Source organism: Rhinatrema bivittatum, chromosome 5 (assembly GCF_901001135.1).
Source record: "Rhinatrema bivittatum chromosome 5, aRhiBiv1.1, whole genome shotgun sequence".
In the NCBI taxonomy this organism is placed as follows: domain Eukaryota; kingdom Metazoa; phylum Chordata; class Amphibia; order Gymnophiona; family Rhinatrematidae; genus Rhinatrema; species Rhinatrema bivittatum.
Genome location: NC_042619.1, coordinates 370,835,116 through 370,854,925, shown reverse-complemented (window position 1 = coordinate 370,854,925; position 19,810 = coordinate 370,835,116). Strand labels below are relative to the sequence as shown.

The 19,810-nt window shown below is 45.4% G+C and overlaps 1 protein-coding gene across 2 annotated transcripts in view; it reads left to right on the top strand.

Annotated features, from left to right (window-relative positions):
- The window catches only part of TXNDC9 (thioredoxin domain containing 9), a 47,432-nt gene extending 30,390 nt beyond the window's left edge, over positions 1-17,042 (top strand). For both annotated transcript variants that reach the window (XM_029604784.1, XM_029604783.1), the window contains 3 exons: positions 198-316; positions 815-1,069; positions 16,699-17,042. In XM_029604784.1, the coding sequence (XP_029460644.1) occupies positions 198-316; positions 815-1,069; positions 16,699-16,816 (492 nt within the window). In that variant the 3' untranslated portion in view covers positions 16,817-17,042. The remainder of the gene's footprint in view (positions 1-197; positions 317-814; positions 1,070-16,698) is intronic.
- The last annotated feature ends 2,768 nt before the right edge of the window (positions 17,043-19,810 follow it).

Below are 19,810 nucleotides of genomic sequence, written 5' to 3'. Positions count from 1 at the left end.
ATATAGCAATCGAAGTAGTTTTATATGCTACACTGTAGGCATGTGCCAGTGCTTTGTTTCCATAGCTTTCACTTCTTCCCCTTCCTTTTTTTACACAGATGTATCTGTGCAGTGTATCTAAGATGTAGATGGATTTAATCTACTGCATGAGGTAAGCTACAAATAAACTTTTCCTAATTTTTTTTTTTCTTTATCAGGAATGGCTTTCCAAAGGGCATGGAGAATATAGAGAAATTCCAAGTGAGAGAGATTTTTTCCAAGAAGCAAAAGAAAGTAAAAATGTGGTTTGTCATTTCTACAGAGATTCCACTTTCAGGTAAATTACTGCTAATCACATTGCATATATAAGATCGCATAAGGATAAGTAAGGAATAAATAAGAAACTGGATTCAGGAGATTACAATTCTAGTGTACATTAAGTCTGTTTGGACCATTATTACAATAAATGTATTAATCATAGAAATAATTTGCTTTTGCTTGGACTTCTGAACTGTGATTGAAAATAAATAAATAGTAAACATGTTTAAAATTGTAGACTAAAGAATATAGAGGGAGCAATGAAGTCATACTGCATCTTAAATGAGTTTCCATAACCTACAGACTTATCTAAAGGGGTAACTGGATGGCTTAGGAAATTAGTGATCTTTATTAATTATACCTGTTTCTGTAAATGTTCTTGACTGTTTTTAATCTTGTAATATAGTGAGTCAGGATATGATTAGCTTGGAATATCCACATCCCATTGTGCCTTCATGCTTGTCTCCTTGTTGACTTTGCTCTTAATTATTTGAGGTTTTTCTTTTTTCCCCACTAGATGCAAAATATTAGATAAGCACTTGGTAGCACTGGCAAAAAAGCATGTTGAAACCAAGTTCCTTAAATTAAATGCTGAGAAGGCTCCATTTCTATGTGAGAGGCTACGCATCAAAGTAATCCCCACTCTCGCATTAGTGAAGGATGGCAAGACTAAAGATTACGTGGTTGGTTTTAGTGATCTCGGTAGCACAGATGACTTCACCACAGAGACTTTGGAATGGAGACTAGGTTATGCAGATATTATTAATTACAGGTAATTCATAAGATATGTATAAAACTGCCTCCTGTAACAAAAGAAGGTGCTGACAGCAAGGGGGCAGCATTGTATCATGCATGTTAGCACTGGACAACATTCACTGTTGCTTATGAAGAATGACACTGTTGAAACTAGAAAAGTGGATTGCTCCACACACTTACATTTTTTACGTGAAATATGAGGAGTGGCAAAATTTTAATGGCTGTGCTGTGTAGAAAAGTAAGAGCTGATGTGTGTGTATATATACAGTTGCATGCAAAAGTTTAGACACTCCATTTAAATTGTAATTTTCAGTGAGTCTCTACGAGAACAGAAGCAAACACAGCAAACACATGGTACAAAGTTAAACATGAAAGCTTTCTGCAATTTTTAATGCAAAATACTATTTATTTGCTGATTTGTAACAGATTGTAAATAATTGAATATGGCATGTATAAAAGTTTCAGTACCGTTCCACTTGATTCATTACTACTTAAAAAATAAAATAAGGCTTAAAAAGTTGATTGATTAATTTAGTCATGTGAGGACAACTCCATGGTTGAATAAATGCTCTGACTCTTCTAAAATCAGATTATGCCTATCCTCATCCTCATCCTCCTCCTCGTTTCTTTATAGTATGCTTTTCCAGCCAGAGGGTTCAAAGCATGTTACAACCAGAGTTAATTTAGAATGTGGCTCACTACACTATAAATAACGGACAGGTACAAACTACAAGATTTGTGAGCAATATAGAAACATAAACATAGAAATGACGGCAGAAAAAGACAAACGGTCCATCCAGTCTGTCCAGAAAGACAAAGGCAGCATCCGCCTACTGTCTCCCTGGACCTATTCCTCTCCCCAATTTATTTTTCTCTCTGCTAATTTCTCCTTTTCACCCGCCCACCCCCCGTTTATGATTTTTGACTTGCCATTAACTAATGGAATATGACTCTCAACAGTTCAATTGCTTTTTGTTCTCAACTGGTTTCATTATTGATTTATATTATGTTTTTGTTCTTAAATTGTTCTTAAATGATTCTTATTATGTCCACCTTAATTTCATATTGTCTGTAAAGCCTGTTGCTAATTTATTGTTTATTGTAAACCGAGGTGGTGATTTTTACGTGCCGCGGTATATAAAAAAAATCACTAAACAAATATATAAAATACAGGTCACCCCCATACTTACCAGTTTCTCAGACTGTAAAAATCAGTGCCCCTGTTTGTTGCTGTCTGAGTCCAATTCCCCGTTACCTCTTGCATTTGAAGCAGAGAGCAATGATGGAGTTGCATCCATACTATAAAGGCTCATTGGTTAAGGGTAGTATCCGCCACACCGGCAAGTTATCCCCATGCACTCTTTTTTTTCTTCATTTCCATCCTCTAGCCTTTAGGGATCCACCGTGTTTATCCCATTCCCCTTTGAATTCTTTCACTGTTTTTATCTTCACCACCTCCTCCAAAAGAGAGCATAGCACAGAGTAATTATATGCAAAAATAACATTTGTATAGAGTTCATCAGAGAGAAGCTAGGCTAAATCATAATCTGTTACAGAGCTGAATATAGCACAGAAAGCTAGTTAATATCAGGATAAATGTTGAGTCGGGTACCTGAGGTTTACATGCGGCATATCATCTTTCTGGTGGATTACCTGTCAATAGAGAGACGGAGTATGGAGTAGCATTCGAGGGGTGGAGTGGGGGGGGGGGGTTATTGGTTTTTTAAAAAATCTGCCTCAAATAGCCTAGTTTTCAGTAATTCTTTTGAAAGATCCCAGACAAGTATGATGTAAAGTGGTAGGGAATTTCATAAGGCAGGGACTCATCCTGCAAAAGTTCTCTTTCTGGGGTTTGAGGTGCATTCTTCTGAGGGATTTGGAATGCTGAATGAGGGGCATGGGTAGGCACATATAGGGTTAGTGATTTGCTTACGTAGTTGTATTCTAGGCTATTAAGGGTTTTATAGGTTAAGGTCCAGAGTCTGAATTTGGTGAGGTACTGTGGTGTTAGATAGTGTAAGGATTTTAGGGTAGATATATGTTCAGATTTGTCTGTGTTAATAGTCATGTGCTGCGGCTGTTCCTTGTAAGCGGTTGTTTAAGGCATTTGGGATTCTGGCATATAGCACACTGTAGTAGTCCAGGTGAGAGATCATAGTGGCTTTGGATGGCCATTGCAAAACGTATGTTGTCCAGGAGGAGATGGTGAAGAAGATAGCTCTGGTCATTGCTTGATTTTGGGGTTTGATGGTAAACTGGGAGTCTAGGATGACTCCTAGGCTGCAGACTTGGGAGCTAGGGGTTAAGGTTGTTCCCTCCAGGATTACTTTTGGGTGAGCATGGCTAGGTTCGTGTTTGGGGTTTTTTTTTCTTAGCATTTGGACAGGTTAATCTACACCAGTGGGTTATGAACCTCTACCTGCAGATGGAGATGGAGCAAAGCAGACATCATGATATATATATATATACCCCTGCACTGGCAACACCCGCCAGTATTCTCCATCTCCAGCAGATGGTGGATGTGCATCTCCCTACTGGGGCTTCCGCTCCCTCCCTTAGTCAAGTTTCCTGAGGTGAAATCTGCGGATCCCTCCCTCAAACAAATGCCTCGGCCTGGTAGCTGGTTTTCCAGCATGGACTTTGCTAGCCTCTCAGCTGGTTTTTTTTTTAAGCTGTCACAAGAAGCAGAGCGCAGTGGTGAAGGCCTTTGCCTTCTCCCCCTGCAGCCAAACACTGACTCTGTATTTTGACGGGATGGGCTGAGTTCGGGTAAGGAGTAAAAAAATAAAAAAGGAAAGAGTGAAGGTTTCCTTTCCCCTTCTGGTCTCCGAGCCTCAGTGCTCTGATCTGATGTCCGTTCCCGCCTCCAAGAGAGCTGGGAGAGTTGTGGCAACTTGGTGGGTTGAGCAGCCTTTTTGGCTAGGCCCCACTCTCAGGCTTTGCTTAGACGCTTCATGGTAGGCCGCAACAGCGTTTGCATGCTTTTCTGCACGCAAGGCTGCCGCGAAACAGCTTGGTGGGTTGAGCAGCCGTTTGGCTAGGCCCCACTTGCAAGTTTTTGCTCAGTCACCGAAGTGGTAGGTCTAAGAGTCCAGGGTTACAGTCTGCAAATCCCTGCACACCTGGTGCTCCAGATAAGCATCCGAATGTGTCTACCTCTGTTGCAAGTCACCCTGATAAGGACACAGGTGGCATGGATGGGTAAAGCAGCCCTTCCTCCCTGGAGAATGGGAAATTCCTCTGAGGTTGGAACTGTATAGCAAAATGTTATGTTTCTACAAAGAGATGGGTTGCTGTCTAGGATCGCCCAGACACTGAAGATGCTGGGGATGCCAGGTGCTGAAGCCAAAGAAGAATCCTTTAGATTCCTTACGTGAAGCATTATGGATGATATTCAAGAGCTGACTGATCTTGAATGGGGTACCTCAGATGCTTTTTTTTTTTTTTTTTTTTTTTTTTTTCAGGGGAATGAGCCTTGGTGGTGCTGTACCCCCTGGATCTGGCAGGGAGAAAAAAGTTGCGCTTTCTGAAGGTGGATGCACTGGTGTATGCAGTCACCAAGTGGGCAACTATCCCTGTGGAAGGGGGGTGGGGTGTCTTGAAAGAGGCTAAGGATAGGAGAATTGAGGCTATCCTTAAGCAGGCCTCGAGGCAGTGGCAATGAATTGCAGATGGCCTCTTGCTGCTCCCTGGTGGATCGCTCTTCCTTGCTCTTTCTCAGGAAGTCAATGAGTCTGATTTGAATTCAGGACAGTGCCCTATGGCCTGTCCACCCTGGATGAGCCCGATCTCATCTGATCTCAGAATCTAAGCAGGGTTGAGCATCGGCTATGGCTGACAAATAGGTGCGGAGATAATCCAAAGCCTACTCTTACGTAATGGCCTTTTGAGGATCACTCTGGTTGGGAGTGAAAAGAAAAAGAAATGGCCAATAAGTGGGGTGAATCCCAGGTTCCTCGGTTACCAGAAGATTAAAAGCAAGTGCCACACTTGTGTGGCATGGTACGTTGTGCTAGTGATTTTCAGCTGTTTTCGATCCTAAAGAAGAGCGACTTTTCTTAAGGCTCGGCCTTCCGATATGGTCAGTCCTTTGTCCCAGGAAGCCCAGAGCGCAGGCTCGAGTGGAGATGCCCCCCCCCCCCCCCCCGAATGAGGGTGTGCTGACCCACTCCCAGAATCAGGAGTAGGGAGTTGCCTGTCTCCTTTTTATTGGAGGTGGATCAAGATTTTATCAGACCAGTGGGGTCTGGAGGTGATAAGAGATGGCTATGTTCTGGAGCTTCTCAGCATGCCTTGGGATGTTTTCGTGGTGTCTCCCTGCAACACTTCACAGAAGAGACAGTGGGAGTGTAAGTTGTCAGGACTCCTCAGCCTGCGGACTGTGAAACCAGGGCCCATGTCTCAAGATAATTTGGGCCTATATTCCTTCGCCCCATCCTGGATCTCAAGGGAGTCAACTGGCTTTTGCAATGATTCATTCCCATTTGGAAACTTCACATTTTCTGATAAGAGCAGTATAGTCAGGAGTTTATTAAGTCTCTGGGTTGTCTGAAGAGTGTCTCTATATTCCCATTAAGCTGAAGCATCAACTGTTTTCTGCATTTCGCTGTTTTGGGGCAACATTGTCACTTTTCAAGCGCTATCCTTCAAATTGGACATGGCACCCAGAACCTTATCTAAGGTCATGGTGCTGGTAGCAGCAGTGTTGAGAGGATGGCATTCTGATCCACCCTTTCTTCAACGATTGGCTAATTCGGACCAACAGCCATGAAGGAGAATTTTCAGTCCCCATGCAAGGGGATCTCCTTGCTGCAGACACTACGTTGGGTGGGGAATTTGTCAAAGAGCAATCTGCAGCCATCCCAGACACTGGAGTATCTAGGTGTTTGTTTTTGACGTGAAGCAAGACAGGTGTCCCTGTCAGGGGTCCACATTCTGAACTGATGGCGCAGGTGTGACTGACAGAAACTGTACACCTGGCGATGTAATCTTATCTACAGGTGCGCAGGTTGATGGCAGCCATCTAAGAAGTGGTTCCATGGGCAAGGGCGCATTGTGTCCTCTTCAGCGCACACTGCTTATGATTTGGAGTCCACAGTCTCAGAACTCCTTTATATGTGTTCAGTTACCAGTGGAGATCTGCATTTGACTGCAGGTGAATCACCTAACGAAAGACGTGCCCTCTATGAATACCGGACTGGCTACTATGCACGACGGATATGAGCCTCCAGGGTTAGGAGGCTTACTGTGAAGAGTTGAAAGTGCAGGGGCGCTGGAGTACTTCTGGAGCATAAATCTGCTGGAAGCCAATACTGTTTGGTTGTCATGCTTGCGATTCGTCAATCGCTTGCAGGATTGAGCGGTCTGAATATCAGGCGATGTGACAACAGTGGTTCACATCGATCAGTAGGAACCAAGTGCCAGCAAGTATAACAGGAAATAGTCCAACTCATGGAATGGGCGGAAGTACATCTTCAGGAGATCTCAGCCTCACACATTGCAGGAAAAGACAATGTAAGAGCTGACTTTCTTAGCAGACAGTATCTGGATCCAGGAGAAAGGAAATGGTGCAGCAAAGCATTCTGGCTCATAGTGGACTGCTGAGACTTCCTGTTTTCTCACACAATACGAAGGTTCTTCGCTTCTTCAGTTCCAGGAGAGATCTGAAGTTTTCCGGCATTGATGCCCTTGTGCAGGGGTGGCCAGAAGGCAAGCTTAGACTTGCCTTTTTCCCATGGCCTATGTTGGGCAGAATGATTCGAAGATTTAGGAGACACAAGGGGTTGGTGGTTCTGGTGGCGTCAAGAGTGGCCCAGGAGGCTGTGGTATTGCAGATTTGCGAAGGCTTCTGGTGGAATATCCTCTCCGATTACCAGTCCACAGGGATCTGCTACAGTAGGGGCTCATTATTCTCGAAGATCTGACTTGATTTTTGTCTTACAATGTGGCCCTTGAGAAGTCTCTATTGTGGAAGCATGGGTAGTCCACTGCGGTGTGTTCACATTGTTTCGAGCGTGAAAGTTATTTACTTCCTTAACCCATGTTCATGTTTGGCAAATGTTTTTGGTTTGCTGTGAGGAATGAGGGGTTCATCCTGGTTCGGTTACAAGCCTACTCAGTTTGGATTTTTGCAGGATGGGTTGTGTAAGAACTTGGCCCTTAATTCCTTGAAGGTACAGCTGGCAGCTCTGACTTGTTTCTGAGGTCACTAGAAGGGTGAACCCTTGTCGGCCCATCCAGTTGTCGCACGGCCTGGAAAAGGATGAAGCATCTTCGTGCCCCGTGTGGTTGCCGGTGCCCACGTGGAGTCTTAATCTGATTCTGGAATTCTGGCGGATCCCACCTTTCAACACTGTAGCCTTTTCCTGAGGTTACTTACTAGAGGACCATGTTCTGCGCGTAGAGTTTCCGAACTGCGGGCTCTGTCTTGCAGGGTGTCTGTGAGTATCTCTGGGAGTGCTCCAGATGCAAACTGTTCCGTCATTTTGGCCAAAGATGGTCTTGGATTTTTCATTAGAATCAATCCCTGCCAACTCTGGGCAGGGAGAGAGGTGGAGGAATATCACCTGTTATGGACCTTGAGTGTCGAGCAGCATATCTTGAAGTATGAGAGGTTTCTAAACCTCTCAGTAAGACATGACCAGCTGTTTATACTCCACAGTAGGAATAAACAGGGTGAACTAACGTCACGGGCTATGATAACCTGCTTAATCCAAGGGGCTATGTGAATGCTGAGCAACAGTTTCCTAGCCAGGTTAGTGCTCATTCCACTGTCGAGATTTGCCAAGCTGCAATGTCTTTTTTTTCTTTCACGACTTCCAGGCATTATCGCCTGGATGTTGAAGCCCAGGAGGACGCAGTCTTCTCGCATGCGGTGTTGTTTAGACCATGGGCAGCCTCCCACCCTGTTCGGGAGCAGCTTTGGTACATCCCAGTGGTGTGGATTAACCTGTCTGAATGCTGAGAGAGGAGAAATTACTACTTACCTGATAATTTTCTCTTCTCTAATGATAAGTTAATCCATCTTCCTGCCCTTAGCTGCCGAATGGTGGTGCTATTGTTCTCCAGAGTGGCTGCATTTTCGGGGCTTACTGGTAAGTGTCAGATCCAGTCCCTAAATTAGTAATATTACACTCTTTGTCTGACCTCAGTGTTTTCCTGTTAATTGAATATTTGAATGGTTGTCTTAATGGTTATGATCATGTATTCTTTAATTGTCCACAGTTGGCTTTTGCAAAGAATACTTGTGGGCTGATGGCAGAGCAGGGATATATATATTCCATGATGTCAGCTTTGCTCTGTCTCCATCTGCTGGTGGAGGTACATAACCCACTGGTGTGGATTAACCTGTCATTAAAGAAAAGGAAATTATCAGGTAATTATCAGGTAAGAAAAGGAAATTTTCCAGCCCATAGCATCTCAATTTTCTTTGGATTCAAGCTTAGTTTATTTTAGCATAGCCAGTAGGCTGTTTTTCCAGGCAGCTATTTAGATTGGTGATGGCCGTGACATGATTTGTATTGTGTGAATTAAAAAAGCCACATGTTAGTTAGAATCGATCAACAAACTGAAATATGATCTCAGTGTAAACACTTAAAAAAGCTGAGTATCAAAAAACACTTATAAGGTGATGGAATCAGTATAAGTGTATAAAGGAGGCAAAAGATCTCAGAATCTTGGAAATGCTCTACCAGCAACTGGGCAATTAAATGTTTAATCATTAGTCTAAAACACCTCCCATTAATCTCTCTGAACATTTTTTGAAAAATGCTTTTTTCCATTTTTAATTTTTCATACATTTTTGTTAAAATCAGTGCACAATAATTGTGTGCTTGTGTTGATATATACGTAGAGAACTTTTTCAGTTTTTATTTTTTCCTTGGAATGTCAATGTTATAACAAAAAAATCAATGGAAAAAAAATTATTTTTTTTTTGTTCTAACATTGAAATTCCCAGGAAAAAAAACCCTGAACACCCCCCACCAAATGGCAAGAACATAGAAGCTGGTAAAGGTGAGGCTAAAGAGCTGACGTTGGCCAGCACTTCCCAAGTAGCTGCCTCTGGTTTCTTTAGCGCTTAGTAAACCTTAATGCTCAGAGCATTTACACAGGATTTATACTTCAGGGCTCTTTTGACAAAGAACACAATGTATCAATCTAACATTCACCAAACTATACTCCCAGCATTTGAATTTTAGTCAGCCAAACATTTTAAATGATGTGACAACACTCTCAAACCTCCGTCTTGAACCATGCCACATTACTTTCAAGGCGAAACTCAAAACTTGGCTATTCCATCAAGCTTTCCCAGAGAGCTAATAGCAATAAGAACAAACATCCAGCCTTGCGTTGCAGCAATAATGTAATGTTCATCTTGCTTCAGTTACATGTACCAAGTTATTTCCTAAGTTTATTTCAGTTGTTTTAAATTAGATTGTACTTTACTATAGTTTATTCGATATGTTCCATGTTCCATGTATGTTCCATGTAAACCGCCTTCCCGGTGATAGTTTTCTCTGTTAATTGTGAACCGGAGTGATATGTATTGTATACAGGAACTTCCGGTATATAAAAACCTAAAAATAAATAAATAAATAATAGGAGTTCAGAAGACTATAGCAGCACCTCTATATATTTTTCAAACCTCAAGCACATGCAAAACCTAGCATTGCAACTGGTTAATTTTGCAGATCCTAAAAACACACACCTTTATATTAATAATAAAAAAAAAAAAAAAAAAAAAAAAAGGCCCCATTCAATTATAGCATTGAGCCCAACAGGTTTTAGGCAAGTATCCAACCTTGGTTCAAGGCAAGTAAGTTGTTTATCATGATTGCCCCCTGTAGATCTTTAACACAATCAAATGCAAATATCTGAGATGTGAATGTGTGTTAATCCTCAGTGCAATGTGAGTGAAATCAAAGGGCCGTCAAGCTTATACCCTTTAAACAACTCTCATTCTCTGATAAGCATGTAGACCATGATCTCATAATTTTTGCCCACATGTAACATGGGGCAAGGGCAGATGACATGATGAACCCTAACCCCTCCTTCTACTTCTCAACTTGACCACCTTCTTTCTCTCTTCTAAGGGCCTGTCTCCCTCCATACTTTCTCCTCTAGACCCAGTTCCCTCTGTGTGCACTCTCGTCCCTGAGGTCTGACTCACCGCCCCCCTCTTCCCCCCCCCCCCCCCCCCAACCTTTTCTTGGTTGCTCCTTGCACCCATTCTAGGTTGTCATGATAAATGAAGGTTTTAAATGATGGGAAATCACTAAAAAATGCACAGGAAGAAAAAGAAAGGAGATAAAGGAATAAAGGTCTAAATAAGAAAAATAGAGCTTTAAAACTAAGTAATCTAGATAGCACTGCTGTTGTAATATTTGTGGCTCAGTCATTATGTCTAGACACCCTCCTCTTTGACTTTAAGCAGATTGTACAACAAAAAACAAGATACTTAATAATATCTGCGTATAAAGTTTTAAGACACTGTTGAACTTGTCCCTGAGCTTACTTTAATGTACTAAATTTTGTTAGTTTTAACTGTTTTGGCCTGTCAGTTTCTTCCTGCTCCTTTGAGCTTTCAGCTCAATCTGATCTGGCCTGTATTGGGGCTATGGTACCTTGAGCCTTTATTTGCAACCACTCTGGAGTTTTCCCTATTTTATATAACGCCCCCCCCCCTTCCCAAGTCTGCCCATCTATTGCAGCAAAAGTATTTGTCCAGGGGCACAAACCATGACTCCCTCTGGATCCTTGGCTGGTGTGACCAGCCATAGCCAACATGAGAAGCAGAAGCTCAACCCTTGAGGGCACAACACTTTCCACTGAGCTGGCTCTATTATTTTGACTTTTAAGAATGCATAGGGTTAAACGATACTTCCCTGTACGTACCAGGATCAGTCCAGACAGTGGGTTATGTCCCCCGTCCAGCAGATGGAGTCAGAACAGACTTCGAGGGACGTCACCAACATGAGCCAGTACACCCTCTGCTGGAGCTCAGTATCTTTCTGACTCCAGCAGATGAGAGTTGGGGGATCCATCGGCTCCCCCAGGGTGACAGGATTTTAGGTTTCTTTTCTTTCTATTTCTCCCTGTCATCTTCTTTTGAGCTCTTTGGATCAAGTTAAAGTTTAAAAAAAAAAAAAAAAAAAAGCTCCAATTTTGTGAGGAGGCGTGTCTTGTCTGTCTGCCTTTCTCGGCTTTACTTTCTCCTCCGTCGGTTGGGGTAAGTCGCTGGGGTTTTTCCTTTGTCTTCTGTTTGCAGGTTTGTTTTTTCCTCCCCAACAGCGTTCACAGTGCCCCATGGATGCCGGTGGTGCCGGCCTCTCCACGTGTTGGCTGACGGTCCCGCGGCCTATTTTCGCGGGTCTCTTTGTCCCAGGAAGGGGTCTTCTCCGGCGCTGCGGGACTCCTTGGGCGGGTTGCGCAGGCCGTTCCAGGCCCCCCCAGCGACACTCTTCAGTTCTTCAGGCCCCCCCCCCCCCCGAGGCATAGTGCCTGCCCTACCTCGGCGTTTTTCATGCCGCGGCTGTTCTGTTGTGCGGCCTGCAGCGAGCCGGGGTCCCGGATCTCGCGGGAGGGGATTTGCGCGAGGTGTCTCCCCGGTGGGGAAGGCACCTCGCAGCCACTCGCCACGTTTTCCTTCCTCCCCTCCCCGCGGCACGGGCAGCGCGGGCCGGCCACTTCGCCGCCGTTGGCAGGAATGGCGGCCATGTTGGATTCACAGCACGATGCTTCACCGGATGCGGCACAGGAGTGGAGGGATTTTCGGGAGGTCTCTCCCCCGAATTTATCCCCGGAGGGGGGATTGTCAGCCTCGGAGCCCTCGGAGGTCCCCTCCTCGGGGCCCCCTCCCAGCCTGCCGCGTTTTTCCCCAGAATTCATTCTTCTCATGCATAGCACGTATTTGCAGGGGCTGGGGGCCCCCGGGGGTCTCCCCCGGGCCCCCCACCAACCAAGACCCCTAGGGTTTCCTCGGCTCCTCATGTTGCGCCCCCCCGACCTGGTGGGTTCGGTGTCAGGGGCCCCTGGGCCGCTTCCTCGCCTACGGACTGCCCTGGGGAGTACGGGAGCGGCTTTGCCATCGGGGGGAGCCTCCCCGGAGCCATCGGATCCTGCGCAGTCGGATCTGCCGTCCAAAGGGGACGACCCGCTGGCGCTCCGCATTTTCCAGAGGGATGAGCTGAATGATCTGATCCCACAGATCCTCCTGGAACTGGACCTTGATCCTCCACCGGATCCGCCGGCTCCGGTTGCACCCGCAGTCGCCACTTCGTCCAGGAAGGGGGACCCGGTCCTCGCCGCGCTTCGCCCTAGACCTCGGGCTTTCCCCATCCATGATTCTTTTCTGCAGCTGCTCACCAGGGAGTGGGATACTCCTGAAGCCTCGTTGAAAGTCACGCGGGCCATGGAGAAATTGTACCCGCTACCGGAAGATTTCTTGGATCTTATTAAGGTTCCCAAGGTGGACTTGGCTGTTTCGGCGGTTACCAAGAGGACGACGATCCCGGTCACGGGCGGCACGGCCCTGCGGGATACCCTGGATCGAAAGCTGGAAGTCTTCCTGAAGAGGGTTTTTGAAGTCTCCGCCTTGGGAATGCAGGCCGTTATGTGTACCTCGCTGACGCAGCGAGCCAGCCTTCGGTGGGTTCAGCAACTACTCACCTCCCAGTCTCTGCCTCCAGAGGAGACCGCACAGGCAGACCGCTTGGAGTCCGCCATAGCCTACGGGGCTGATGCTCTTTATGATCTCTTCCGAGTTCTGGCGCGGTCCATGGTATCAGTGGTGGCGGCCAGGCGGCTTCTCTGGCTGCGCAATTGGGCGGCGGATGCCTCCTCCAAGTCGAGCTTGGGCTCCTTGCCGTTCCGGGGCAAGTTTCTTTTTGGAGATGACTTGGATCAACTCATCAAGTCTCTGGGGGAGAATGCAGTCCACAAGCTTCCTGAAGATCGACATCGCCCTTCCCGGTCATTTGCTTCTGCTCTAACCAGGGCCAGAGCGCAGAGGCGCTATAGGTCTTACAGGCAGTCTGGGACTCGCACAGGCTCCTCCAGACCCCAGTCCTGGCCGCGGTCCTTTCGTGGGCGTAGGCCCACGCGTGATGGATCAGGGCAGGGTAACCCCCTGCCAAAGTCTACCCAATGATGCCAGATTCGCCCACTCCCCCACTCCCAGGATAGGGGGTCGGCTGGCGGAATTCTACGAGGAGTGGGTACGTATATCCGCAGACCAGTGGGTCCTGGACACTATAAGGAACGGCTACGCCTTGGAGTTTGTCCGCCCTCCAAGGGACCGGTTCCTTTTCTCCCCCTGTGGCTCGGACCTCAAGAGGGCGGCAGTGCAACAAACCCTGGATCAGCTGCAGAGCATAGGGGCCATTTCCGCCGTCCCCTTCGGCGAGGTGGGCTTGGGCCACTATTCCATCTACTTCGTCGTACCAAAGAAGGACGGTTCCTTTCGGCCCATCCTCGATCTGAAGGAGGTCAACAAGTCTCTGCGCGTCAGCCGGTTCCGCATGGAGACGCTTCACTCGGTGATTGCGGCGGTACACCAGGGAGAGTTTCTGGCCTCCCTGGATTTGACGGAAGCCTATCTGCACATTCCCATCCTTCCGGCGCATCGTCGATTTCTCCGCTTCAAGGTTCTGGGTCAGCACTTCCAATTCACTGCTCTCCCGTTCGGCTTAGCGACCGCACCTCGTACATTCACCAAGATCATGGTTGTCGTGGCAGCGGCCCTAAGGAAGGAGGGCATCCTGGTGCATCCCTATCTGGATGACTGGCTGATTCGGGCGAAATCCTTCGACCACGGGCGGACCTCGGTGGCCAGGGTTGTCCAGGTTCTCCACTCCCTGGGCTGGGTGGTGAACTTCTCCAAAAGCTCCCTGGTACCCTCACAACGCTTGGACTTCTTGGGGGCCAGCTTCGACACGCATCAGGGCAAGGTGTTCTTGCGCCCGGACAAGGCTCAATCATTGCGGGAACATGTCTGTCATTTTTCTGCATTGCCGGAACCCACCTCCTGGAATTATCTTCAGCTGTTGGGCGTGATGGCCTCCACCATCAATATGGTGCCCTGGGCATTTGCGCATCTGCGTCCCCTGCAGGCGGCTCTCCTCTCCAGGTGGAAACCAGTGTCTCAGGATTATCAAGTTGTCCTGCCATTCCCACCAATCGCCAGGGCCAGTCTGGATTGGTGGCTGGTTCCGGCGAACCTGGCGCGCGGAGTCTCCATCGAGGTACCCAATTGGGTGGTAGTCACCACCGATGCCAGCCTCATGGGCTGGGGCGCCGTCTGCGATCGAAGCGCCACGCAGGGGACGTGGTCCCCGGTAGAAGCAGCGTGGCCGATCAATCGCCTGGAAACCAGGGCGGTATGCCTGGCGCTCCACCATTTCCTTCCGCTGGTGCAGAACAGAGAGGTACGGATTCTCTCGGACAACGCCACCACCGTGGCCTATATCAATCGGCAAGGGGGCACAAGGAGCAAGCATGTCTCACTCGAGTCGACGCTCCTGAATGAATGGGCGGAGATGCATCTCGTCCGGATCGCGGCCTCCCACATCGCCGGGGTGGACAACATTCAGGCGGACTACCTGAGTCGTCAACAGCTGGATCCCGGCGAATGGTCTCTCTCCGACGAGGCGATGCGACTACTGGTCCGCCGATGGGGCACACCACACTTGGATCTGATGGCGACTTCCAGCAACTCCAAGGCACCACGTTTCTTCAGTCGCAGGAGGGAGCGCGGCGCGGAAGGGGTGGATGCCCTAGCTCTTCCGTGGCTGGCACACCGTCTGCTCTACGACTTCCCCCCCCTGGCCCTTGGTGGGCAAGATTCTCCGCAGGATAGAAAATCATCCGGGACCTGTGATTCTCGTCGCCCCGGAGTGGCCGCGTCGGCCTTGGTTCGCAGACCTTCTACAGTTGGCAGTGGATCGTCCGCTATGACTAGGTCATCTTCCTCGTCTACTGCACCAGGGACCGGTATATTTCGAGCAGGCTGAACTCTTCTGTCTTGCAGCATGGCTTTTGAATGGCGTCGTCTCCGACACAGAGGCTACCCAGAGGCGGTAGTTTCAACTATGCTGCGAGCCCGCAAATCCTCCACTTCGGTTGCTTACGTCCGAGTCTGGCGGGTCTTCGAGATCTGGTGCTCTACCCGAAGGATTCGGTCCATGGAGGCGTCGGTTCCATTGATCCTACAGTTTCTTCAAGATGGCCTGGATAAGGGTCTCGCATATAATTCCCTTCGAGTCCAGGTGGCGGCCCTCAATTCTCTCGTGCAAGGGGACGGCTCTCTCCTCCTTCATCCGGACATCGCACGTTTTCTCAAGGGTGTCAAGCACATACGACCCCCGGTACGGGATCCTTGTCCCTCTTGGAGTCTCAACCTTGTGCTTCGTGCCTTGTCGGGGGCGCCTTTCGAACCGATACGTGGAGCGACTCTCAAGGATCTCACTCTCAAGGCGGTCTTCCTCGTGGCCATTTGTTCAGCGCGTCTTATCTCGGAGCTACAAGCATTGTCCTGCAGGGAACCTTACCTCAGATTCACGGATTCGGGAGTTTCCCTGCGCACCGTTCCTTCGTTTCTCCCAAAGGTGTTCTCGTCTTTTCACCTGAATCAGACAGTGGAACTTCCGGCCTTTGGGCCCAACGAGTCACGGACCCTTCGTCTTTTGGATGTCAAGCGCACTTTGCTCCACTATTTGGAGGTTACTAATGACTTCCGGGTCTCCGATCACCTCTTCGTCCTCTGGTCTGGGCCGAAGAAGGGGTGTCAGGCCTCGAAGACAACGATTGCGCGATGGCTAAAAGAAGCTATTTCCGCATCTTACATTGGAGCAGGACGGATTCCTCCTCGCGGAGTTATAGCTCACTCGACCCGCTCGCAAGCTGCATCTTGGGCGGAAGCTCGTTCCGTCTCCTCCCAAGAGATTTGCCGGGCAGCAACGTGGAAGTCGCTGCACACTTTCTCACGACATTATAGACTACACCTGGCATCGTCAGCCACTGGGCATTTTGGCGGCCAGGTCCTCCGAGCAGGGCTTTCAGGGGCCCACCCGGTTTAGGGAAGCTTTGGTACATCCCACCATCTGGACTGATCCTGGTACATACAGGGAAAAGAAAATTATTCCTTACCTGCTAATTTTCGTTCCTGTAGTACCATGGATCAGTCCAGACGCCCACCACTTTGGGATTTCTGCTTCTGCTCGGGTCTGCTTACTGTCAATATCTTCTGTATTTCTCAGTTCGTTCTTGTCACTGTTCACAGCCCCCTACAAGTTGGGCGCCTTGCCGCCAGTTGGCTGTTTATTATTATCTCTGGTTAATTCATGTTTTAATGTATGTTTAAGTAACTTGATCCAGACTGTTCCTGGTCTACTCGGGCTTTGCTATACATTATATTGAGCTCCAGCAGAGGGTGTACTGGCTCATGTTGGTGACGTCCCTCGAAGTCTGTTCTGACTCCATCTGCTGGATGGGGGACATAACCCACCATCTGGACTGATCCATGGTACTACAGGAATGAAAATTAGCAGGTAAGGAATAATTTTCTTATATTTTTTCCTTTGTCTTTTAATTGCATTTTCTTTATATTCAAAAAAAAATTAGCAATGCTTTTTCTCTTGTTTTTTTTAGTGGAAATTTGATGGAGCCCCCTTTTCAGAACCAAAAGAAATTTGGAACCAATTTCACAAAGATGGAGAAGAAAACCATTCGGGGAAAGAAGTATGATTCTGACTCAGATGATGATTAAATGTTCTCATAACTTTTTCTTTTTAAATGCATTTTGTTTGTGCTTCACTGCACTTCTTGGACAGTTTATTTTATAAAACTTCGCAATCTAACCTGTTGTCTTCACTGTATACACACAATGTTCCATTTTATATACAGTTTTATACTACACTGAGCCACAATGACGACTTTAAAAAAAAAAAAAAAAAAAAGTAGTTTGAGGATCATGTTTATAAGTTGAAGAATCAGAAATCATGCAAAAAATTTCAGAAGCCAATTTTAGGTCAAAAACAATTAGGGAAACACATTTCTATTAGTAGCATATTGGTGGGGTTTTTTAAAAACAGCATCTTAACATATATTTATGACATCAGCTTGTAAAATAGTAGAAGACTCTGTATGTATGTTTTCATGATTCCTCAACTAATAGTGCCATAAGTTTGAACCAGGCTGATCCAATTAGATTGCACTGCAGAATTATTAAAATTGTATTCCTTTTAGATTGGTTGAAGTGTACCACCAACGCATCATGATTGATTCTGATCTACATCAGAAAAATAAAGCTTTCTTCTTTTGAATGCTTGTTGCTGTGTCAAGATAATGATACAGTACACTGAGCTCTCAGTAGCAACTGCTTCTATGGAAAGCTGGGTTCTGTTTTCCAAAGCTTTTTCCTGCGCCAAGAACTCCTCTTTTTGTAAGCAGAACCTCCATAATCTCAATATAAAAAATTTTCTGTGTGAAAATTTATCAAGCCTTTACCAAGAGCCATTATTTTCAGCAATATTCTTTTTTTTTTTAATTATATAACTTAAAATGCAATCTGTTAACTTTGTTTGTTAATGAACTCTTTTGAATAAGTATAAATAAAGAAACTTAAATTCCTCCCGTACTGCCTGGTTTAAAGACATTTTTATTTGGTTTTTGAACAGCAAATTTTGTGCATTTGTGCCTGGAAAACTGAAATTATCATATAGCTTAAGCAAATTTATTCAATATCAGTATAATGAAATCATTATGGTTCAGAAGTTTAGTCCAGAAGCCAGTCCTTGCGACTAATTTCTACTATCAACTGGACCAAAATGGAAATTTCTTTTGCTCTGATATTGGGACAGGAGTATCAGTTGAAAGAAAGACAATCCATAGCACTTAATAAAATCTAATTTAACATTTGTCCAGGTTTATAAATCTGTTCCTACTGCTGCTGCTGCTGTAAACAAATATAAAAAGGACAAGTATTTTGGCTGCTACCTTGAAACCAGGTGATATACGCTGTAGTCTGACCTTAATCAGGAATCTAGGAAAGTTGATTCCAGTTACTAGATTGACCTAAATGCAAAAAAACCCTGTCTATACAGAAATTAGTACATTATGGACCACTTCAATATGAAATACAATAGAGCAGGTGGATTTGTTTTCATTAAGTTCTAACTGAAGTACATTTTCTTTCTAAATCAAAATCTAAAGGGTCTGAAGTTCTTCGTTCCATGTATTGATTTTTCCATGCACTTGAGTATACCAAACACACAATATTCTTTGCTGAACAGCAGGAAATTCACATCCTTGCCATAAAACATTACAATATAGTCCAGAAAGCCTAACTTGGCATATTCATCTGCATTGATACCATTGTATAAAACAGGAGCACAAGTGAACACAGGTTATACTGATTTCTCATAGCTCAGCGTTTGAGAATGTCTGTCAGCCTCTGATAGATGCTGGAATTTCTGTGTAGGCAAGTAACATAGCTTAGTTTGTTTCTTACTTTCTACATTTTCTGTACTTTAGGAGTTCTTTTCCCATATTGCTATTTTAATCTCCTTGTCCTTCATTACTGTTTATATTCAATCTGCTTTTTTTCATAACTAATTGCTTTAAATTAGGCTCACTACAAGTTGGGTTTGCAGTTAAACAGCATAGCACAAAATTATCATTTGTGTTCTAAATAATGGTCAAGAGACTTTTTGTCATCTGTGAGAGAGAAATGGAAATCAGACTGTAATTCTCAGAAAGAGGATGGTTAGTGGTATTGTTAGCCACAATAGCAGTGGCAATAAGTGATAACCTTAGACTTATTCACTTAAAATGTTTCCATAGAATCTACTTTAATCCTAACAGGTTGTTTTGGATGGGCTTGCTAACCATTTCTGAAGTGTGGTTGTGTGCAAAGTACTTATATACACAATTTCACATTGTGGTGATCTGTGATTGTTTTGGAAAGATGTATTATAACAATCATGATGCACAGATTATCTAGGACACCCTCTTTGGCACTGTGCCCTTTAATTTGTCTTGAAGGCATAAATTTGGGGAAATCCCAAATGGTGTCTTTGAATATAATTGTGCTGTCTCAAAGAAGGATTTCCCTTCCTCTAAAAGATGAGTAAATTTGGCTGTGCTGCATATTCTACTTGTGGAAAAAAATGGTATATGCTAGTAGGGTCTGCAGAAATAAATTCTTTAGTCTGAAAGCCCTGGCTTAAGCATGTCTAAACAAATTTTTTTTCCCATAGCAAAGGACATATATTGTTTAGTTCTGTTTGAGATCTCCAGATTGGAATAGGTTTGTACAGTTAAAGAACTAACTTATTTTTCTTGCATTCTTTTATTGAAAATACAATAAAAATTTATGGAAAAAAATGGCACTCCCGTCTCCTCAAATATGTCTGCTTTTTTTTTTTTTAGGTTTAGTTCATGACCTTTCATTAGTAGGTAAAGGTGAATTACATTCAGATATAGAAAGTAGTTCCCTGTCCACAGAAGTTTTATAATCTAATGGCCTTATTTACTAAGCATTTGCCCCATAGACACACAATGGGAGAAATGCCCTTACTAAATCAAGCCTTAAGTTTGTACCTGAGGCAATGGAGGGTGAAGTTATTTGCCTAATATCATAAGGAGCATTAGTGGAAGAAACAAGATTTGAACCCTGGCAGCCCTGGTTCTTAACCTTCTGCTCTAACCACTAGGCAGCTACTCCACTTCAATGAGGGATTTTAATCAATATGATACTCTT